Consider the following 23,850-nt stretch of genomic DNA (forward strand, 5'->3'; position numbering starts at 1 on the left):
CTTGGGTTACGTGTTAATGGCGCGTTCATACCAAAAGCGACGGGGCGGCGCGACTCCATCCAAAGTCAATGTATAGACGCGTTCCAGACGTATAGACGCGTTCAGGCGCCAGGCGCCTGGAACGCGTCTATACGTTGACTTTGGATGGAGTGTCTTTTGGTGCTTTTGGTGTGAACGCGGCTTTAGGACATCTTCCTCAAGGTCATTGTTTACTTCAACAAAAGGTGGACCGTTTTGTACATCTGGTGTTTTAACCTTGATCAAACTATTAAAATTGTTTTTGTTATGTGACCTGACCCCTCTCTGGTCACATAACAATAAAAAACAAACAGCCATGTTACGTAATCAAATTCAAATCAAAGTGTGTGACACAAGACCTTTTGCATTCCATCACACAAACACGCTAACATGTGCGTGTGGTGCTGCGTGTGTGTGTGTTGAGCTCATGCAGTAAGCAGGATGTCCTGTCCTGTATCTATTGTCGAGTGGTTAGTCTGTCAGACTCTCCCCCCCATAAAGGCCACTTCCGCTATGTCAAGCGTCCACACACACACACACACACACACACACACAACCGCAAACCACACACACACAACCGCACACACACACACACACACACACACACACACACACACACATAAGTACACACATCCATGCACGCACGCACACACACACACACACACACACACACACACACACACACACACACACACACACACACAGTGTGGACATACAGCCCATGCCAGCCTTAACACAATGGTAACCTGTACAGCGCCCAACCAGTCACCTGATTATAAATAGCAGCTTTGGTAATCTAAAACATTCAGATTGCAGTGTAACAATGACTTCTGAACCTCAGAAAAGTAGTGTTGTTTTGACACACAGGTATCGCACCATATTTAAAGAGCCGTGTTTCGTATAGATTTAAAACAGAAGAATCATAAGATGTTAGAAGCCATATTAGATATTGTAGAAGCCATTGCTGATCTTAAACTGTATTTTAAAGTGTTTTGGGGTAATTCCATATGCTTTTTATTGTACTATGATTTATATAATATGTATTTCTCATGACCTACTATTATATAATGTCAGCGTAGTATTAAAGTATTATCCAAGTTGTAGTACAGTAGGTATTCTACAAAACAATCCTTACTAGGTTTTACAAGCATAACTAAATCTTAGCATTCGTTTCGCAGAAAAAAAAACAACCCAGTATATTTATTATAGTAGATGAATCGTGTGTGTGCAAATTTGTCTGCCATCAAATTCCAATTAGGCTATAGGTCAAGAGTGAGCTGCGCTGCTTTGTCCAAACCGGTTCCATCCAGACCAGAACACTTGGCCTTCTGAGGTCTATACCACAATCATTTTTAGATACATCCTGCTATCACTATTAAAAAACGACACAAAATTCCAGGGTCACTTATTTTTAAAATAGCTACCAGCTTCTTAATTTAGCCATGGGTGACACCGGCACTGCCCTCGACTCACTCCCTCCTCTCGACGGTTCGCCATTCACCACCCTCGCGGTCCCCCCCTCGCGCTCGGCCGAGGTGCTATTGTCTCGTTTCCTGTGGCCAAAGCAAGAAAGACTCCCTCGAGCCACTTATATTCGCCCCGCGTGCGAACACGTCCAGACCCACAAACAGCGCGCACCCCCATAGACACACAGACGCGCTCACGCCTTGAGCACGGGCCCAGAACGCGCACAACCACGGGGAAGAGTGCGCGCGGTGGATTTGACGCGTTCCCGACAGCATATCCAAAGCGGAGCGGAGTCGTCCGAGTTAAATGATGGTTAGGACCGCAAGGGTTTTTTTTTATGTCTGATTTCAGTGAAGGCTGATCAATTATTATCATTTCGCACGTATTTTTCGCTCTCATCGGCACTGGAGTCAAAAGAAAAAGAGTTCGGACTATCGCAGACTCACACAAAGTTTACCAACCTATGTCAATATTTGCATTTATCATTTTAATTGCCTGTGGAGGTGTTCTATTGACAGCTGCGCCGCTGCTGCCAAACAACCAGTACGAGGTGAGCTGTCATCTTATTTGCTGGGTAAATCTTGATGTGGTGGATGACTTGATCCGTGTTTGTTTTTTAGCGCTCATTCAAAGACACAGAGTGTGCTGCTCCGGTAGATATTCCATATTGCCATCTGTGGTCAATGTGTGTAAAATGTTTGTTAACAAAAAAAAACTGAATACAAAATATGTTAAACCAAACAAAAGCTTTTGAAACGTTTGAAATGTGACTTTTAGAGATTTTAGTCATTAAAATGCTAATGTTAAATAGGTAAATAATTGCAACATTACAGTTCTTAATATTTTCCCAATTTTTTGCACATCTTTTTCTTAGGTCTGTGGTAAACTTTTTAAACTTTGACTAAAGTTATTTATATTGCATAATATTCCGTGTAGATTAATTATCTTATGTCTTATGTGTAGGCCTCCCGCACAAACGGTAGGGCCGCTTCCTGCCTCCTTGTCCGACGTAAAGCTTTAATGTAGCCCCGTCACGTGACCTGTGTAATGAAAATCTGTCCAAACTTTTAACACGTATCCGGACGGGATCATTTTTTGGGCCATAAATTGTAATACAGCTTAGCAGGTTTTATGCGCGTTTATCCTTGGCTTTTAAGTCCTCCTTGTCGCTGTGTGTGTGAGAGAAAGCAGCAGCTGGATGCGATCTGAACCTGAATCCGATACGTTTAAAGCAGTCTCCCAGCGGCTATGTTCTCAGAGTCTGACCGCCTGCAGCCGGCAAGAGAGAGGGAGAAACACAGTCACGCTGCAGCTGTCAAGACCCTGACTGTGTGACACACACACACACACACACACGCACACACACACACACACACACACACACACACACACACACACACACACACACACACACACACACACACACACACACACACACACACACACACACACATGCATACGTGCACACAGCGTGTGTTTGCGTGTCTCAGTACATGTGTGTGGTGGCAGTGTGTATGTTATAGTGAATCATTAGGTAACGGAAATTTATCTGTGTGTGTATGCGTGAGTGTTGTTCTTGTGTGTGCGTTTGTCTGTGTGTGTGTGTGTGTGTGTGTGCGTTTCTCTCCGTGTATGTGTGTGTGTGTGTGTGTATGTCTCCGTGTGTGTGTGTGTGTGTGTGTGTTTGTCTCCGTGTGTGTGTGTGTTTGTCTCCGTGTGTGTGTGTGTGTTTGTCTCCGTGTGTGTGTGTGTGTGTGTGTGTGTGTGTGTGTGTGTGTGTGTGCGTATGTCTGTGTGTGTGTGTGTGTGTGTGTGTGTGTATGTGTGTGCGCGTGCGCACTAGCGTACAGTGTTGTCATTGTTGCAGTCAGTGGAGGCTTTTAGGAGGCGTGTGAAACCGTAGTAAAGATGTCACATTGCAGCTGCCACGGGACTACACTGATGGACAGCTTCCACACACACACACACACACACTGTGTGTGTGTGTGTGTTCATGTGCATTTTTATGGGATTGGATGAAGGTAGGACTAGGTGGGTCATCTTAACCTAATCGTAATATAGTCATAACCTGATCATAACCTGATCATAACCTGATCATAACCTGTTCATAACCTAAACATATCCATATCATAACCTAATCATAACCTAAACATAACCTAAACATATCCATATCATAACCTAAACATAACCTAATCATAACCATATCGTAACCTAATCATAATTAATATGACATAATCATAATTGAATCATAAACTAATCATAACCTAAATATTACCCAAACATTACCTAATCATAACCTAAATATTCCCTAATAATTACCTTAACATTACCTAATCATGACCTAATCATTACCCAAACATTACCTAATCACAACCTAATCATAACTTAAACTGAGAATGGCTAATCCATGAGGTCCAGACTGCCGTCTGTAGCAGTACAACAACGACACTAACACTTCAAGACATCATTGTTCTAGTGGGTGGAAACAGAGCTGGTTGCAAGGCAGGATGCGTTCATTGTAGTACAGCTATCCCATGAATAACCCTCACATTGTCTCATCATAGAATACACGGCCCCTTGATAACAGTGAGAGAGAGTTCAGCTTGACCTGAAGCTCTTCAAATGAAGCATCAACCATTTGCGCTAAGAAGGGAATTGGATTTAGATTCACCCTACCCTGTGGGCTGGGTGTTTCCAGCATGAGAGAAGGCGTCCATGGTGTGTATGGCTGTAAACGTGTAGGGTGAAGGGTTAAGCATTAACACTGGGAAGTGTTTATAGCCATAACCACGTAGAATTCCCAGACGGAGGGTCCTGGAATCACTCCGGTTGTCATGTCACAGGCTCCCAACTCGCTACGGGCAACACTTAACATTCAACATTCAACATTGAGCCAACACAGAAATACGCAAAACAAGAACATTTGAATCAGGCATGTACGCACAAGGACTAGCCCTGGGACCTCATATAGTTAACAGAGAGCCTTCCACTCTGTTCAGTGGAAGCCTTTCATTCTATTGCTATCAGGAACCTGATCTGCTTATCGTGGTACTATTTGAAAACATCTTTATGTGAATGGTTTGCAATGGCTGATAATGTGGGAAATTACCAAACTTTCTTGTTTTGATTGAATAACATACGATTCAAGTACAATCCGTCATTCATGATTATACTGTAGGAACGTGGTTTCAGTATTCAACTTTTATTCTGCCCTGCGGGGCGGAATGAAGGACACATTGTGTCTTTTCATGCATATGTTAAATCGTGGGCTTATGATTATAATATTTGCCGCTTCAGACATTCATTCGTTTGTGTGGCCAACAATGGCCTCCAAAAATCGAAAAGGAACTGCGCCCGAGCAAATTTATCTGATTAACTTGGTCTTTCGTAATTTGAAAATTAGGCCTACATGGCCCGAGTCCTTTCAAACAAACCACGTGTTAAAACCACTAGCTTGTAGTTTTAACAACATTTTATGATTAGCTTAATATTAGTCTTAATATCGTTAGGTCATTACAGTATTTCTACAGTGTCACTTTCAGATGGTCGGCCCATGGTCAAGGTTGAGTACATAATAACAAAGAGACCTCAAGAAATACCACAGCATCTTAACGGTTTCTTTGACGAGCCTGTGTGCGTCTCAGGGCCGCGTCGTGGTTTTATTGGGAGGAAGTGACCTTGTGCTTTTTCCTTTCTCCCTGCAGGAGAACTCAGCCCGGCGGACCCTCCCGCATCCTGAGTGTGTCTGCGTGTGTTTGCTTTTACGAGCGTCCATGATGGCTTGACTGGTTGACTCTCCACCACCTGCCCCCCCCCCCCCCCCCCCCCCCACCCACCCACTGCAACCGTGCTGCGGATTTCGGGCCACAAATCCGTTCCTTACAACCTCCCCTGCACACCTGATCAGAGGACGCTCGCTCTCTCTCTCTCTCTCTCTCTCTCTCTCTCTCTCTCTCTCTCTCTCTCTCTCTCTCTCTGTCTCTCTCTCTCCCGGTGAAGCGAGCATCATGGCCAGCCTGGTGATCAACGAGACGGGCATGGAGGACTGCGGCATCGACGACTCCTTCAAGTACAACCTGTACTCGGTGGTGTACAGCGTGGTCTTCGTCCTGGGCCTGATCACCAACTGCGCCGCGCTCTTTGTCTTCTGCTTCCGCATGAAGATGTGCAACGAGACCACCATGTTCATGACCAACCTGGCGCTCTCCGACCTGGTGTTCGTGATCACGCTGCCCTTCAAGGTCTACTACAACGTCAAACGTCACTGGCCGTTCGGGGACGGCCTGTGCAAGATCTCGGGCACGGCCTTCATCACCAACATCTACGGCAGCATGCTCTTCCTCACGTGCATCAGTGTGGACCGCTTCCTGGCCATCGTGTACCCCTTCCGCTCGCGCTCCATCCGCACGCGCCGCAACGCCGCCGTGGTGTGCGCCGCCGTGTGGCTGACCATCGTGGGCGGGGGGATATCCGTCACCTTCTTCTCCACCATCAACCGGGCCAACAGCGCCACCACCTGCTTCGAGGGCTTCTCCAAGAAAACCTGGCAGAACTACCTGTCCAAAATCACCATCTTTATAGAGGTGAGTCCCGTGGGTGGATGACACCGGTGGGTGGATGACACCGGTTGGTGGAATGGTGTTTTTCAAAAGTTTACCAAAATAATAAGAGAATATTTACAAGGAACGGAATATATTATGATTTGATTTGGGAATCCTCAGAGCACTTGGCCGATCCTTTAAGTAGTGGAACGTGACCCGCGCTTTGACTTGGTGATGTAAGCACAATAAAAAGAGCACTGTTTTGAGGGTATGAGGATATTGAGCGTGAATTGTTGAATGCCTTTGTTTGTAATCATTTGTTTACGTCTGGGGCCAGGTCTTTGGGTTCCTGCTCCCCCTGCTGGCCAACCTGGTGTGCTCCTCCCTGGTGCTGCAGACGCTCCGCCAGCCCGCCTCCGCGGGCCACGGCAGCGACAGCAAACGGCGCGTCCTGCGCATGATCCTGGTCCACCTGGGCATCTTCATCATCTGCTTCGTGCCCTACAACTCCATCCTCTTCCTCTACGCCCTGGTGCGCACCCAGGCGCTGGCCAGCTGCAGCGTGGAGCGCTTCGCCCGGACGCTCTACCCCATCACGCTGTGCATGGCCAGCCTCAACTGTTGCCTGGACCCCGTGGTGTACTACTTCACCTCCGAGAGCTTCCAGAAGAGCCTCACCGCGGGGGGGAAGGGGTCCGGGGCGCGGCACGAGAGCATCCCCCGCAGCGACACCCACCCCAGTGCGGACACAGACACCCAGGGGGGTGCGGGCACGCTCACCAGTCACACCGCCGCCGCCCCGCCCGAGCCCGCCAGCAACGGCAAAGAGACAAGGCTGTCTGAGACCCAGTTCTGATGGGGGCGAGCTGGAAGAAGAGGAGAACGGACCGGAGTCGGGAGAAGATGTAAGGACGCATACCCCTGAATGACTAGTCTAAAGGGACGTGGCTCTCCAGAGAGTTGGACCCCGGGGCTTGAGAAATAAGGCCGTGAGCTGGTGGTTTTTAGAGCGGGTTGACAAACACATAACTCAGCAGATTAGTCGTCCCTGGCTAAGTCCTGAGGTTCGGCCCGGGCTTTACGGATTACGAAATGGAAGGGAAGAGGAATGCGTGAAAGGAGTTAGGTAGTTTACCATCGGGACTAGAGGTGGTACCATGCCATAACAAGCCTTGTGATGGACCAGGGTCGTGGTGGTACCTCCAGGGTACCTCCATGAAAACTATAAGTATTATTAGGTGTGTACAAAGATATACAAATGACTACGACACATGCACACACACACACACACACACCGCACACACATGCACTGGATTATTGCGAATACGAGATTTTTTTTTTTTTTTTGTTTGTCCTTGTCGCTGCGACATGCCACAACGATTAGCCTTGTAACAAACAACACACACTACGCCTGCAGTCTTTTTTTTTATTGTTGTATTGTTCGAGCTGTGTCCCCATATTGAGAATAGAAGCTTCAGACGAGGACACGGGCTGGCGTGACGAGGTTCATCCTGTGGCCCATCCTGACCTGTGGAGGAGTGTGACTCACATGGAAGGCAGGAGCCATTAAACCTTTAAACTCTTTTCTGGGATGTATTCATTGTTGCAGGCCAGTCCCTGGTCTGACCCTGCTATTTTTAAATGGATCATAAATGCCTTCGCCGGAAGAGTCGTAATCATCAAAGAGTAATCGCAATCATTAAGTCGTGGCATTAGTCAAGCATTCTGACCTCCATAAAATGAATTCATCATTTGGCAAATAATGATTATTCCGATAATGTGTTGGGGTGTAGCTTCAGGAAGCCAGTTATTTTGTTGCTTCAACTTCAATACATCACTGTTGGCCCTGGTTACTGTTATATATAAATAAATAAATAAATACATATATTTAGATATTATTGGTGGGTAACATTATTATGGCATTGTATAGACAGGACAACAAATTGTCTCTAGTGAAGGCAGTTTGGTGTGGTGGAGTTTGTCATCTCAGAGCTGATTCCATAAACATATATTTTTGGTAATTGGTTGAATCAAAAATATTTATATACATTGCATCAGCAATGAAAATAATCTTTAGTTGCAGCACTAATTGTAATAATTAGGGAAGGTTGGCGTGGTGGAGTTCTTAATTTCTGGAAAAGTCTCTCCCAGCTAGGGGCTATGTGCTGCAGTTTCAATCAGAGGCCTACTGCTTATTATGACTACAGAAATGGTCCATTGTTTCCCGCTGAAGGAGCCGTCTCTGTCTTAATCTGGCCTCTAAGTCTCTTACACACACTGCTTAATACACGCACGCACACACACACACACACACACACACACACACGCACACACACGCACACACACGCACACACACACACACACACACACACACACACACACACACACACACACACAATTAATTATCCACGCAAAATATAACATTGTTGTCAGCAAATCAAAAAGATGGAGTCTTTCATTTGTCTTTATCTTTTGGGTGTGTGCTTTCATTAAATGTACATGTTGTAAACAAGGTTAAGGCCACAAGATTACAATGCCAATCTATGAGCCCTGTGCCGGAAATCCCCTTTGGTTAGTCATATCTGTGTCTTACTAAAATAATCTTTAACTGGTGCAGAGGTCTTGAGAGACAGTGAAATAAACACACTGAACAGACGTAATCCAAAGTAATTAACTTAGATATTAGAGGAGCTGTTTTTTGTTTTGCTCAAAGTTAAAATGATATCCTTAGGGTAAATCAACTATGATGATTAAAAAAAACAATGCCCATATGATATATTATGATGATGTCCTACCCCAACGTTAAAAAAAAGTGTGAGAATATTGCAGACTGAAGAACAGCAACATTTGTAAATGGGGTAAACACGGGGAGATGGACAAGGTACGTGTACGTGTCCTTGTGGATTTATTTTGTTCATGGGCAGATGGTGGTGAAAATACTCAGGGACGTTAACTCTGCCCGTGGATTTGGCTGTAAGTGTGTTTACATGCTTACTGAAGCAAAGAGAATCACCTCCCTCTAGTGGTGCTGTCCTCAATGTATTCACAGTCAGCCAGCTGCAGCCCCGAGCACTAACATCTGGATGTTGATTTTATTTTATTTTTCTAGATTTCTGACCCTAGATGGGCAGAGAGTAGCCTACTTGAAGCACTTTCCCCACTTCCAACTTATTTCGTGTCTTGGCAGCATAACGGTGTGGGCCTCTCAGGTCTGTATACTGACCTCAGACGGATACCGAGTTGGAAATGTTGTGTTTGTTTGTCGAAATCACAACCATCTGTAGTATTTTACCGAATCCCTATTTCACTTTGAAATAAACACGTAATGATTTACGGTTATCTTATATGAAACAGGAACTGTTTCATATTTCATACACACAAACAAGGAACAAGACAAACAGACGTGAAAAAAAAAACTTTCATGTTGTGCATCGCAGAACAGAGAAGCCGGGATGCGCCGTGATTCAATGAAGACACTCGCACGTCCACCCAGGCTGCAGAAAACTAAAACGCAAATGGCGTTTGACAAAGTCTAACATCTTGCATGGCGTGACAGCCTGTGCTCAGATGAAAAAAACGCATTCACTTCTTCTAAAAGCGCCTGCTATCTATTATTTTCTTTTATTGTATGACAATGTTTATATGTGAAGCACTTTGAGTCTGCCTTGTGTATGAAAAAAGTTGCCTTGCTTCTATAGCCAGTACCAGCCTATCCTGCTACTGAGGTTACGTTCCCTACGTGTTCCTTGTCCATCCTTCCCCATCCAGTCTGGTTTAGTGTTTTGCTGGGTGGATACCTGCATGGCCGCCCCCTGACGGCTACCAGCTTGCTCAGGCAACAAACTATCACCATGTTTAATATTTATTAAAGAAAAATAAAGTCAACGTTGTGTTTGGTTTGCATAATCCTTCTATGCAAGTCTATTATGGCACCACCCACTGCACTCCTAACTATCCCTGGAAGATGGGATACCCCAACGTGCATTCTTTCTCAAATTTCTACCTTGTAGATTATTTCCTTTGGAGGGTTAGGGTTAGTGAGTGTTTCACATATATGGCCTGCAAAGCTGTAAATGAAACTGTAGCTGTGTTAAGGGCTATACAAATAACATTCACCTGACTTGAGTTTATATTGTCATAACCTGGCTCTTTTGGTCTGACCAGAAACGGGGAGACCACAAATAATGACCATCACCATTTTTAAATGTTTTTTTTCTCAATAATGTTAACAAATACTCAAAACCAAACGTTGATCATGGTGATGTGACAAACCGACCAGGGAAAAGGTGGAATGAATGTTTCCCTCAGACTTCATGGCCGAGCCAGCAAGTGTGGAACAGAAGACTTTAAGACCACCAGATGGCGCCATGGGGCCGTCAAAATATTAACCAAGTAGCCTTGTTAAGAGAGCGTTATTATGATAATGATTATTACCACTAAGGCAAAAATAACCACAATGGTATTCTAGAGTGTTTGAAGTATTTAAACCTATACAGTAGGCCGCTCTCAAAATATAAGCTTAAAACCTGCTCTACGATACAGCAAAGTTAAGACAGTAAAGTCTGTCTGTCTGTCTGACCGCGTTCTGTCTGTCTGTCTGTCTACCTGTATGCCTGTCCGTCTTTCCATCTGTCTGATCAAGATCTGTATGTCTGTGTGTCTGTCCGTTGGCCAGTCTGTCTGTTTCTCTCCCTCTCTACCTAAGCTACAACATCCTCCTCTGTGTTAAGTCATTCTCACAGTTTCTCTTCCTTGTGCAACCAAGCTACCATGGTGCGCTGTAGTGGATGGCCTCAGCAGCACCCACACACGTTTCACTACAAAAAAAAAAACGACTTCCTTTTTGTCACCGTGTTGCGGTGGACATGCACGGGAGTCAAAGCAACCTGACAGACTCGCGCCGAGCACTTGTCACATCGTGAGACCCCTGGCTAATGCGGAGGATAGTGCTTGAGCTAACCTCCAGGTTCCAAAAGGTGTGCAGGACGGTGGGTCAGCCGGTGTAGCATGTGTGAGGGCCGAGGAGAACTGCCCACTGAGAACAGCACTGCCGATGGGCTAACTCTTGGAGAGGAAAGCCACAAACCAAAGAAAATGTAACGCTGCAGATGTTACCTTTGGAACGTGTAAGTCATGATTATTATTTGAAATGTGCGTGTGGATGTAGTGTTGTTCATGCACTCATGAGGAAGAATAGGAATAATGATAAATAACTTGAATTTGAAAATGTTGGCTGCTTTTTAGTTGGGGATAACAGTGTACAACATGGACTGTTTGACTTAAGAAACTTAACAGCATCCTACATTAAAAAAAAGGTGAAATTTGACTAAGTATTTGCAGCCGTTATTAAATTGCAAAGTTTGTTGTAAATCCTAACATTTTCACATTTCTGTTGAATTATAGGAGGTGTACACGTCTTAATGTGAAGTACCTGTTTCCTACTGTTTTTATTTTCCTTCTTTCTCAGCCGTCATGTCCCCTCTAGGCAACGGCCTGAATAGGAAGGGCGTTGCTCTCGCATTGACAGATAACAGAGCGGTGGTTCAGGGGATAAGCAGAATGATTGCTCTCTCTCTCTCTCTCTCTCTCTCTCTCTCTCTCTCTCTCTCTCTCTCTCTCTCTCTCTCTCTCTCTCTCTCTCTCTCTCTCTCTCTCCTCCACCAATGTGCTTCCTGTCTTGAGTCTTGGCAGCTGAGGCCTTTTAGCTCCACAGTCGTTCACTCTACGGCACAAGAGAAAAATAGCTTTTTGGATAGATATTCACAAGGAAAATAATTTGTTTCTCATTACCCTGTAATCTGTTCATTCCCATTACGAGCATTCTGATTGGCCCTGCCGCAGGTGTGTCTTCAATGATGTGCGAGTGCAGAACCGATGTCCACGGGAACCGCTGACTCCCATCATCCCCACACTCCGTCATCTGAGACATTTCATCACAGCTCGTCAGATTCCAAACTATCCCATTGGACTTGTGGCACATGGAAGGCGATGTGTTTGCTTCAATAAACAAAGAAGGTTCAGACAAGAGCAAAGAATGACTTCCGACGACCAGTCAGCGGATATCGCCTCGAAATGTAATGACGACAACATGGCAGGCTGGGAGGAGGACATGGACAGGCTGTACACCTACTTCTACCTGGTCCTCTTCGTCCCCGGGCTCGTGCTGAACACCGTCGCCCTTTGGGTCCTTTGCAGGCATATTAGGTATTCTACCGATGCACACGCATTCACACACACGCATTCACACACACACACACACACACACACACACACGCACGCGCACGCATGCACGCACGCACGGACGGACGCACACACACACATTTAAATGCTTTTATTTGGATCCAAATTTACAAAGAAGGAGAAAAAGATCCAAACATTTTGGGAAGAAATATTGATGGGTTAGGTTCAAACAAGCTTAAAAGCCTTTACTAGACCTGTTATTATACAGCGAACGCTTAAGGATAAACAAAACATCTTTGTCTCCAGATTCACACACATGTATAATTGTATGGTTCTCAGTTTCAGCCTTTTGGATAACGTATCTCTGTCTCGCTCCTCGGCTGCATGTCACGCCGCTACAGCAAGAAAATGAAGACGCTGATCTTCATGATCAACCTGGCCTTTGCAGACCTGGCGCACGTCCTCTCTCTGCCCCTCCGGATCTACTACTACTTCACTGGCACCTGGCCCTTCGGCCACACCGCCTGCCTGCTCTGCTTCTACCTGAAGTACCTCAACATGTACGCTGCCATCGTCTTCCTGGTGAGCAGCCCATCATAATACAGACCGAACGATGTAACTCATTACTGGGGCGATATGGGGCTGGGGGAGGTCTTACAGAAGTTCGACAGAATTTCAAACAAATTTCAACAGAAATTTAGTAATCAGCCAAAATGGAAAATACATGAAATACATGAAATATAATCCAATCGTTTTGTATTATTGTCATTATGGAGCATTGCCCGCCCATCAGCCCCTCAACTCTTAGCTGATGGGTTCGATATAGTTTGGGTGTCTGCGGGCCAGTGAGGGCGAACCCACAGCGTCTGCACCTCTTTGTCCTCAGATGTGTATCAGCGTGCAGCGGTGTGTGTTCCTGCTCAAGCCGTTCGCTGCTCGCCGCTGGAGGAAGCGATACGACCTGCTGATCAGTGTTATTGTCTGGCTGTTGGTCGGATTTGGCTGCTCTCCGTTCATCTTGGTGAGGGGCGGCCATGACAACAACACCAGTGTCGCCCACTCCCCTTACTCCTCTCCCACCCAAACATCCACAGCTGGACCCACGGGCTTCAGCCCAGGGTACGGCAACGCCAGCTCTTCTGAATACAGATGTTTCAAAGACCTGCCCACCCGTAAGCTGTCCCTGTCCACGGCGGTCACCATGATGGTTCTGGGAGAGTTGTTTGGCTTCCTGCTTCCCCTGGCTGCCATCGGTTACAGCTCGGCCCGCATCGCCCACTCCCTCCTCAAGACCCAGTACCAGGGTCCCGTGGACCCCCACCCCAGGGAGCGCACCTCCACCGTCACCTCCTACGTTTCCCAGTCAGAGTCGCTGGGGGACAGGCAGACGGCCGGGGACAAGAGCAGGGCCCTGCGGATGGTGCTGGGCTGCTCGGCGCTCTTCCTGGTCTGCTTCGCGCCGTACCACGTCAACTTCGTGCTGTACCTGCTGGTGACGCAGGACGTGGTGTCCGACTGCGGCCTGAGGCTGGCCACCAAGCGCTTCCACCCCGTGTCGCTGTGCCTGGCGGGCCTCAGCTGCTGCCTGAACCCCCTGCTCTACTACTTCCTGACCACCGAGTTCAGGAGGCACCTCGGCAAGCGCGCCTCCACCATCTCCTCCAAGCTCCTCTCCTCCCCCGTCGTCGCTGCCTACAGCTCGGGCCGCCAGAAGAAGCGCGAGGGGAGCAGCGACAGCAGCGTGTCGCTCAGGCGGTAGCGATGAGCCCGAGGGAAGGGCTGCTTGGTCAGGTTGAATAGAGAGGAGGTATATATATATATATATATATATATATATATATATATATATATATTCGGCCTAGAGGGAAGCAAGGTTGTTATGAACAGAGAGAGCCCAAGTCCAAGAGCCCAAGCCCAAGTACTCCCATAGGGACCCAGATTGTGGTGTGGTGCCACGCCCCTTTTTAGCTAAATGTGAAACTTTTACCAGATTAGAACGTGAGAACTATTAATTGTTTCTGAGTGTATCTGCTGAACTTTCTGTGCGTCCTGGTTTTTCGAAATAACTTTTCATGTAACCAATCTTTTCATACAATCTGTGCTCTGATTCAATAAAATTCAATTCAATTGTATTGCCCTTAATCACATGTCCAGTCTCAACGTATGGCTTAACAGGCCATATATTTATGACATACATACAGGCAAAACATTTAAAAAACATTTAGTTAATAAAAAATGAATGTAAATAGTAGTCTATAGTGATGGGGTGCTGGCCAGTTAACCGTGAGGAGAGTCCAGGCATCCAGTCGCAGTCACCGCAAAACGCAAAAAAACAGACAGAATAATGAATTAGAACGGGGAAGGTTCACACAAAACATGTAGACCACTGCTAATTAAGTGACTACACAAACACCCATCAATACAAACAGAAACAGTCACATAGTCAGACACTGACAGTGACACTGACACCCGTCCACGCATTCAGCATCAGTCCCGGCAAAAGCAACAGCAGCTGGTTTTGTACCCCGAGGTGCCAAAGGAAAGAGTGACTGTTATCACAGCAGTCTTAAAGCTAGAGGGGTCAGTTCCAGTAGACAGGGAGAGAGGTTCATGACGGTGACCATAGCAGCTCCCACCATTTGAAAGACGTCTTTGAGAACCTTTGTAGGGAGAGGAGCCAGCATACAGGTCTTGGTTTAGATGCCTGTGTCGTCTACGTTGTGTTCGTCCAGAGGTGGTGAACTGCAGGAGGGTTGTTTCAGGGTGGACATGGGGGTGCTGGCTTCGTCAGAAGGTGATGGTGTTTATTTTAGAATGGTTTCAATTTCGAGTTAACAAATATTAACATCAATTTACTTTCTGAGAGGGAGGAGACCACATTCTGAGTCTGGTTTTGAGTCAGACTCTTAGAGTGTCAAAAATAAACTTAGCGGTGTTCTTATTTAGGTTGATGACACTGGAGATGAGCAGGCTGTCATGTCATGCAATATGAAAGACTTCTGCAAACGTTGCTTCGTTGAGAGTAGCTTCATTGTCTTCAAGCAGGGTGCCGTTTTTTTTAATTGGTCACTTTTTAATTACAAGCAGAGCAACAGAGCCAATGGCTGCAGATAAGGCACTGTTCAGTAATCAGTGAGACTATCTACAGAGCCCCTGTAGTTACAAAGGGGAGAAAGTCAATGGGGTAACTTAATCTGCCATAGCTGTAGTGGTTGCAGTGGTGATGGGACGTAATTGATTCCTGTACGCACCTCATCAACATGGCTAACCACTATGCCCAGCGCCGTCGTATAGGGGGGAAAGGTTATGACAATTATAAGGGCCCACAGCCCGCTAGGGCCCACACACAGCCCCCAGTAGCCTCTATGACAAAATTATTAGGGGGGGGGGGGGGGCGTTCAATCGCGGACGAGCATTTTTGCGGGTGCGATTGTTGAAGAACACTCAGAGGGCACTTTTTAATACAAGGCAAAAAAGGGCAGGGGCTCAAGCACCCCTAGGGCCCTATGTGTGCACGTGCCTGGTTCTTCCCATGGTTCTTCCTCATCGGAAGTGAGTGAGCGATGAGACTTACAGTGAACAAACAATCCAATTTAAACTTTAATTGACATTAGATGAGGCTTGTTGTTGTTTTTGATATAACGTATTCCATGTGCTCTTTGTTTCACTTGCACATTTAAGTTAAATGCTACATATTTACCTGTGGACTATCTTGAGCCAGGACACTTTGTTTTTTGCATATCAGTGCTTGATTGTTAAATACAATAAAATACCCACACCTATTTGTTGAGTGGTAAATGTATTTGCAATCAGAGGTGTAATAACGTGTTGCAAATCAGGGAAATGAGAATAAGACAGTTAATAATACATAATTTACATAATAACACTCTGACTTGTTAAGTCGTTAAATGTAAAAAAGGAAACAAATTGGGTGTATTACACCAGGCACCGTCAAGAACACTGAAAAACAAGAACATTTAAGGTGGAAATGAATGGGGTAGAGGGGCCCACACCGATATTCATTCAGGGGGCCCAGAATTCCTAGCAACTGCCCTGACTATGCCTAATGATTAATTTATGCACACGCATTACTCAACACACCATAGAATTATCTTATTATCATAGAGTTTAGGTGAACGTTAGAAATATAACGTTATGAATAAATATTATATTACAGTGTGTGGGTTTCCTCTAGATGGTGAGGTTACCTACCACTAACAACAAGCAGTGTGCAACGGATGCACCTGCACAGAACCTTTGATCCATTGCACGTAAAGTAGAGCAGTGGCAAAAAAGTAGGGTAGCTGTACGGTATAAAGTATAGCAGAATATGCTAGAGTAGAGTAGAGGTCTGAATGTGGGGCCAGTTTCAACAGTATTCCCAAACAACACAAGGCTGAATTAATGAATAATAATAATAATAATAATAATAATTAAAAGTGTGCTTCTTTAAAACTACAATTCTTTAAAGCTGTGCTTCATTAAAACTGCACGCAGTGATGAACGGGACCTCGTACCGGCTTGCGGCCGCGTCACGTGCCGTCGTAACATGTGCACACTTGTCAGCGCACATGTTACAACGGCACGTGACGCGGCCGCAAGCCGGTGCGAGGTCCCGTTCATCACTGCGCGCCGTTTAAATTTTAATGTTTCGCGAACTTATGTAATTTTAATTTTTTGTGAACTTATGTAATCTGTAGAAGCATATGAGATAAATTTCCTAGGAGGAGTTTGTTGAAATGTGAAAGTTGAAAAAGTGAAAAAATTCCATTCAAAACGGGCAAATTTGACGGCACGCCACGGATACGCCCTTCAACGTACAGTCACAAATAACACAGCGTTGGTTGAGCACCATTTTTTGACTGTACTGACCAATTGTGAAGCAGATCCGATAAATTCCCTAGGAGGAGTTTGTTCAAATACAAGGTGAAAAAAGCGAAAATAAGCCACCAAATTTTAAACGGCCAGTCACAAATAACACGGCGTTGGTTGAGCACCATTTTTTGACTGTACTGACTAATTGTGAAGCAGATTCGATATATTCCCTAGGAGGAGTTTGTTGAAATACAAGGCGCAAAAGTGAACTTTGCCGCCCAAAGTGAAAAATACAAATGCAATTAGCCGACTTTCGGTGGGTTTTGGGGCATGGGCTTTTCTGTAGGTATTGCCACGTTATACCTGCCTACCGATTTTCACACATATTGGTGAAACGTGGCGCAGGGGCTGCTTTTTAAAGTTCCTGTAGGGGCCGCTACAAACATGACAAATACGAATTTTGGTATGTGAGCTACAGCACCAGTGTCCTGTGAATTTCATATTCATAACTATTACGGTCTTTGCTGAGTGATTTTGAGCCTCTGGCTGCGCACAGTGATGAACGGGACCTCGCACCGGCTTGCGGCCGCGTCACGTGCCGTTGTAACATGTGCGCTGACAAGTGTGCACATGTTACGACGGCACGTGACGCGGCCGCAAGCCGGTACGAGGTCCCGTTCATCACTGCGTGCAGTTTTAATGAAGCACAGCTTTAAAGAATTGTAGTTTTAAAGAAGCACACTTTTAAAGAAGCACACTTTTAAACAAGCACACTTTTAAAGAAGCACACTTTTAAAGAAGCACATTTTTAAAGAAGCACACTTTTAAAGAAGCACACTTTTAAAAAAAGCACATTTTTAAAAATTTTCGCGAATTGATGTAATTCCAGTTTTGCCTCAGTCCCTAACAAGATGTCGGAGTACGAGGTCCCGTTCATCACTGTGCGCAGTTTTAATGAAGCACAGCTTTAAAGAATTGCAGTTTTAAAGAAGCACACTTTTAAAGAAGCGCATTTTTAAAAATTTTCGCGAATTGATGTAATTCCAGTTTTGCCTCAGTCCCTAACAAGATGTCGGAGCACTGTGCAGCTGTGTATTGTGTGTATGTATTGTGTATCAATGGCGTTACTATGCTGTTTGAAAACAATTCAACTTTCCGACGGTCCTTGAACGTCCCCCGTTTACCGCACGACAACAGAGCAACAGGTGAGTCGACGATTCACCATGACGTCACACTATGTTCTTCGTTTTTTGACTATGTGTCTATGTTTACAGCCGGCTGGATGGCTTCAGGTCAGTGGTAGCCACTCGCGTTCTGCCACCCGAAAGTGTCGGTACGGCTATTGTTTACTAATTCAACTTTCCGACGGTCTTTGAACGCCCCCCGTTCACCGCACGACAGCAACAAGCAACACGTGAGTCAGTACACTTCAGCTGTCGGACTCAGTGTGACAACCGGACTTGCTTGTGTGTGTGTTTCACAAGTTATATTTATATTATATATAATATATATATATATATATATATATATTGTGGCAACCCCGCGCTGTCTGGCGTGGACGAACAGCGCCAGCACCCCGAGCGGCTCAGGTAGTCCGCGAGAGATAGGCTACGTGCCATGGAGGGCTCATCCAGCAAACCAGGGCAATCGGGGACATTGGGATCACCTGGGGGAGCAAGACGGCAGAGGGGTTTTAAGGACCGGGCACGTTGGAGACGAGGAGTAAGTCGAGTGGAAGACAGTCGGGGTAAGGCACCGATATCCACATAGCGCACTGACGCCGGAACTTTTCTCCCACAGCGCTGAGCGGGGGGAAGCCGGGAGCGAGAGCCACGCCACCCTCCCGGACGGACCCGATTCGGAGACGCTTTCCCTTGTTGTTTGGCCCGCTGGGGAATAACCTGTGTTGCTTTATGATTCTCCTTTTTTTGTGAGTTGCATGAAATAAAAACGGTTGCACTGCAACCCTGTTTGTGCGTGTGATTTGAGAACCCCCCCGCCGACTATCGGAGTTGCCAGAATATATATATTATGTAGGCTATGTGTGTATTTATATATAGCCTAATCATATGTTAATTGTTTCTTCAACATATTAAAATAGCTGATTTTACTCGCCCTGTTTCTGCTTCTCTATCATATTTATAGTGTGTGATTTGCTAAACAGCTATCATAGACATTCTAAAGAGTAGACGTCGCATTGGCTCATATATGTATACTGACTAGATATCATAGATAGACGTCGATGGGACAGAAGACCGACATTCATTCATTCAGGTGGGTGGTTAGGCCGCCCCAAGATGGAGGTGGCATTGACGTATTATGTTCCACTGACGCTAGAGTTTAGTTTAGTATTTTTTATTATTATTGTGTCATGCATCAGCATGCCCAGCCCACAAGGGCTAACAAGACACCATTATAAAACAGACAGACCAAAAACCAAAATTAGATGCTAAACAATACTAAGATTAACGATATAAACCATCCTGACTACAAATGCGGCCACCGTCTCAGAGCGGAAGTACTACGAGTCGCGGAGCAGCATACACAAGATGGTGGACAGCGCGAAATCAAGAGCTTGTTGACAGTTTTGTGATTGGCTTATTTGAATCCCTGTGTCGTGATTGGCTGATGTTGTGCTGCGATTGGCTGTTGTGATTCAAATGTGTGTGACGCCAGGTAGGCTATAAAAGGATTGTCCGAACGGCAGTTGTCGCCTTCTTTGAGACTCAGAGCTTCGGAGCTGTGTTTTATTGCAAGGTTTAGAGCGATTGTGCGAAATATTTCTACACAGAGATATTTCAATCGAGAGAGTGTGCTTGATAGTTTAATACCTTTTCAGGTATACTATCACTACTATTAGTACTACTAGTAGTATTCTATCTATCTATTCTATCTATCTATTCTATCCATCTATTCTATCTATCTATCTATTCTCTATCTATCTATCCGTCGATCTATCTATCGATTTACTTGGACGCTTGATCCTCCTTGGAACGACGGTGAGTTTATTTCTCATACTTCATTTATCATTCCATTTAAACGTGTGGTAGTTAAGATGCAAGTATGTTTCATTACAGGTTTCATTCGCTTTTTCTAATCGTATTATCGCATATTCTGTTTATATGTCTTTAGATGCCTCGCGGCAAGTCGTACCGTCTCTCTCAGGCGGCCAAGAGGAGAGAGGCAGCCCTACGTCCCGTCGACGTGGAACTGTCGTTTGACCGTCCCGAGTTTGTTGCACGTAAGTAGGGAGTTGGGTTTTTTCCATTGTCATCAAGTTCTATGTGCACAGTGAAGCTTTTGAAATTGTAAATGAGGTCAATATTTGTGTAATCTAGATGAGTAATATTATTACTAATATAGTATTTACTATATTTAAGCAATAGATCACGCCAGGCTGTGGTATACGGTCATTATACCACAGTTAAGGGGCGTTGTCCATCCCGCCGCGCAGCGGAGGGACGGCGACCCCCTTCACTCTGGTGATTTTGCTACCTAGTGGTTCTGCGCATGCGCATGACGACACTATTGATCCGCGGTGTAGTATTGGTGTAAAATATACATACTGTACCCCTTAACTCTCCAATAAAGACGTTATAATACAGTATCAGAGTCTATAGAATCATGCTACCCTATCAAAAAGTTATGTGTTTGGTAGCGTATTTAATCTGTTGACCGACTGCCTCTATCAAGCGATGCTCCCACTACAGAAACATGTTATTTTACACCACTACTCACTCCATGTACACTGTAAGAATACTGGGAGCATATTTTGATACTGTATTATAACGTCTTTATTGGAGATTTCAGGGGTACAGTATGTGTATTTTACACCCAATACTCAATACTATCGAGCAGTTCACTCACCGTGTGCCTATTGCTTTACAACATTTCCAGCCTATCCAGCAATCAACATGTTTTTAGGCTTCAGTGAACTATTCTATTGCTTTTATATATAAATAAAAAACAGTTCAAGTTAGGCGCGGAGTGATACTGAACTCTGTAAACCAAACGGGCGTCATAGCTGTGTGTATATGCTCAATATACAACAGTTGGGAACCAATCAGATTGCTTGATTTAAGCCATCCGTTTTATAAATACTAATATACTTCTTTCTGTGAATAGGCCGTGGTACAGGGACACGCCGTCGTGTGACCCAGTACCCGGTGTCTGTGTCAGGCAAGACACACAAGCTCTTCGTTCCTGCGCATTCGGCTGATAAGAAGGTGATTGATTGTTTAAGAATGTGTTAATAATTTTTTTTTTTTTTAATAATTTTTAATTTTTTTTTTTTTTTTTTAAATTGAAAAACATGATTTCTAAATAGGTTTTTCTATGTTTCAGTTTGTTCTTATCATAGGGGATTCCCATCTGCGCCCCTTTGCCGATGGAACGGTCGGGATTTCCAAGGGAAGGCTTTCCTTTGGGATCATGACGACCCCTGGGGCCAGCGCGTCTCATCTTAGGACGGAGCTGGTCCACGCTACGCTACCCCGGACACCTGATGCAGTCTGCATCCTGGCCCCCGGTAACAACCTGACCACCAGCACTACTCATGAATTGGCTGGTCAAGAGTTTGGGAAGCTCTTGATTAGTGCAAGTCAGCGTTGGCAGAATGTAAGTAATTTAGTTGATTGTGTGTATTTTGTTCAGTTCTTAAAATGCGTTAATGACGTGTTGCAGTACAGCGTACATGTGTTTAAATGGAATGTCATTGTCTTTCAAGGTTTTTGTCGTGGATTTCGTTCCACGCCTGAGTGTCGCTCCAGAGCTGCAGGAGCACATGAGCCGGGAGTTTCGTTCTGTGGCCAAGTCCATGGGTATGTTTCAAACAGATGTTTATGTTACATGCTTACTTTATTTGTTGATATATGTAAGTATATGAATGATTTATATATATATTTATCATTTCTTAGGTATGGCGTACTACTCGACGTTCGAACACTTCCCCTTCAGCGACCTGAATCTCTGGGTCAGGGATAGTGTAAGTAGCATATACTGTGTGCAAAGAAGGTTGATGATTTACACTCATTTGTAGTTGAATTGATAGTATTATTTATTGAAAGTTGATGTTATTGTTAGTGAGTGTATTATTTTATCCTTTTCAGGTTCACTTGAGCGACGAGGCTGGCATGGGCATTTTTGCCGAGTTGCTGTGGCATGCTGCCTACACGCAACTGGACGTGCCAGTGCCGGCGCCAGCACCAAAGGCGCCGGATGTTCCCGTGCCTGTGCCAGCACCGGCACAGGCGCGACCAGCATCGCCGGGTCCAATCACCCCTCCAAGGGTGATTGTGAGGGATTCTCCCTCTTCTCCCCCCTGCGATGTCTGGATGGAAGTGGTGAACGGCAAGAAGGTAATATTGGCATACAGTACTTCCCACTCATATTTGCAAAATAGTTGATGGTTGAAATTCAAAAATGTTCACCATGCATTCATTTTAATCAAATAATTGTTATTTGTCATTGCAGAGGATCCAATCTGCGGATCAGCTCTTCAGGCCCTCAAAGAGACGTGTGGTTCGGCATCAGGTTTGTAGTATATATTGTAACGTTAATTGTTAACATATGTATATCGATTTGTATATCTGTGCACATTGATTTACTCAATAGCAATTGTGACTAATATTCTGTTTCTGTGTTTATTTCACAGGAGGACGGACGTGCCATCGTGCTGAAGGATTGTTTCATCCCACTCAATCCTGTCCACTTCAGCACCGCCATGTTGGCTGCGATGGACGCCGTGGTTCCAGCTCATCTTTCGAGCCCTGACTGCCCAGCCGTTCCACAACACACAAAGGTAAGTTGAAAATGTGACGTTTTGATTGAGGTCTTTTAAAACTGTATTGTCTCCCTTAAAACACTCCTTTTATATGTTCTAAAAGTGTGTTTGATTTTCTTTAATCAGACACGGTGTGTGGTGGAGCGACGTCCGAAACGTGTGGCCTGCAAGAGGAGACCTGCATTGTGCCAGGTTTGTCTTTATTTCATTAATGTAATCACTGAATTGCGCAGTACAAATGGTAGGCACCGATAATGCAATTGTTTCTTTGCTTTACTTGTTTAGTACTTTGGCAAGTATTGAAAACAATTAATAAAATACATGGTTTTGTTTCGTGTAAACAGGTGAAGGCGGCACCCAGCGTTGGGGTGTCTCCCAGGCTGACACGTGGCATCGTTGTGGACGTGGTTGCAGAGGAGGAGGTTAGTACGCTTTATCCTTAATCAGTTTAATTCTATGTGCATGTACATATTGTGTAATACACATAGCAAATTATTGCTATGACTAGCAAGTTCTCTCAAATGCAATAATGACACTTTTGTTCATGTATTTTCTTTAGGGGGATTCGACTGCTAGTGCTGTGGCTGCGGCCGTGTGGGAGGAGCCATCACCTACCACTGCTGCGGAGGAGGTTGGTACACTATTCTAAATCAGATCAAACAAATTGTTCCAAATTATTGTATATGATTAGCAAGTTCTCTCAAATGCGATAATGACACTTTTGTTAATGTATTTTCTTAATTATTTTTAGGGGGACGCGACTCCGAGTGCTGTGACGGTGCCGGAGGGGGAGGAGGTCAGCAGAAGATTCATCCAAAGTAAGGTTGACGCTAACCCTCCCTCTTGCAGGTGTGGCGAGCGAAAGCCACAGGCTGTTGTGTCTGGTAGTGTAGTTAGAGGTGGTGGTAGTGGGAAAGTGTCGGCGACAACGACTGACGTGTCAATTGCGTGCAGTGTTGTCGCCGCACTTAAACATGTCATTGCCCCTGTTTGTACATGGGGTGCGCGAGATGTCGATAGTGTTTGTTTAGAAGGTGAGAAGTTGGC

At 45.1% G+C, this 23,850-nt stretch overlaps 3 protein-coding genes across 4 annotated transcripts; all 3 read left to right on the top strand.

The window, feature by feature from the left end:
- The first annotated feature begins 1,590 nt into the window (after positions 1 to 1,590).
- On the top strand, positions 1,591 to 7,924 carry LOC311345002 (lysophosphatidic acid receptor 4-like). Of its 2 annotated transcripts, none has more exons than XM_084469361.1 (3): positions 1,591 to 2,035; positions 5,190 to 6,068; positions 6,364 to 7,924. In XM_084469361.1, the coding sequence occupies exons 2-3, from the start codon at positions 5,493 to 5,495 to the stop codon at positions 6,880 to 6,882; spliced, it is 1,095 nt and encodes a 364-aa protein (XP_084325487.1). In that variant the 5' UTR covers positions 1,591 to 2,035; positions 5,190 to 5,492; the 3' UTR covers positions 6,883 to 7,924. The 2 variants fall into 2 exon arrangements, with proteins under 2 accessions (XP_084325487.1, XP_084325488.1); XM_084469362.1 differs by having other exon boundaries at positions 1,591 to 1,797.
- Positions 7,925 to 10,907: 2,983 nt separating this feature from the next.
- p2ry10 (P2Y receptor family member 10) lies at positions 10,908 to 14,297 on the top strand. The gene is made up of 4 exons (XM_084469341.1): positions 10,908 to 11,152; positions 11,868 to 12,230; positions 12,608 to 12,788; positions 13,093 to 14,297. Exons 2-4 carry the CDS (start codon positions 12,061 to 12,063, stop codon positions 13,963 to 13,965), a joined length of 1,224 nt encoding a protein of 407 aa, XP_084325467.1. The 5' UTR covers positions 10,908 to 11,152; positions 11,868 to 12,060; the 3' UTR covers positions 13,966 to 14,297.
- Positions 14,298 to 19,377: 5,080 nt separating this feature from the next.
- Positions 19,378 to 23,625, top strand: LOC311344794 (uncharacterized protein; the record flags this gene model as incomplete). Its single annotated transcript, XM_084469134.1, has 13 exons — positions 19,378 to 20,020; positions 20,154 to 20,262; positions 21,147 to 21,247; positions 21,366 to 21,638; positions 21,748 to 21,841; positions 21,938 to 22,005; positions 22,130 to 22,378; positions 22,494 to 22,553; positions 22,675 to 22,821; positions 22,930 to 22,995; positions 23,148 to 23,225; positions 23,363 to 23,438; positions 23,555 to 23,625. Exons 2-13 carry the CDS (start codon positions 20,154 to 20,156, stop codon positions 23,623 to 23,625), a joined length of 1,392 nt encoding a protein of 463 aa, XP_084325260.1. The 5' UTR covers positions 19,378 to 20,020.
- Between the last annotated feature and the right edge of the window lie 225 nt (positions 23,626 to 23,850).

Source organism: Micromesistius poutassou (assembly GCF_964030765.1).
Source record: "Micromesistius poutassou genome assembly, chromosome: 6".
NCBI lineage: Eukaryota > Metazoa > Chordata > Actinopteri > Gadiformes > Gadidae > Micromesistius > Micromesistius poutassou.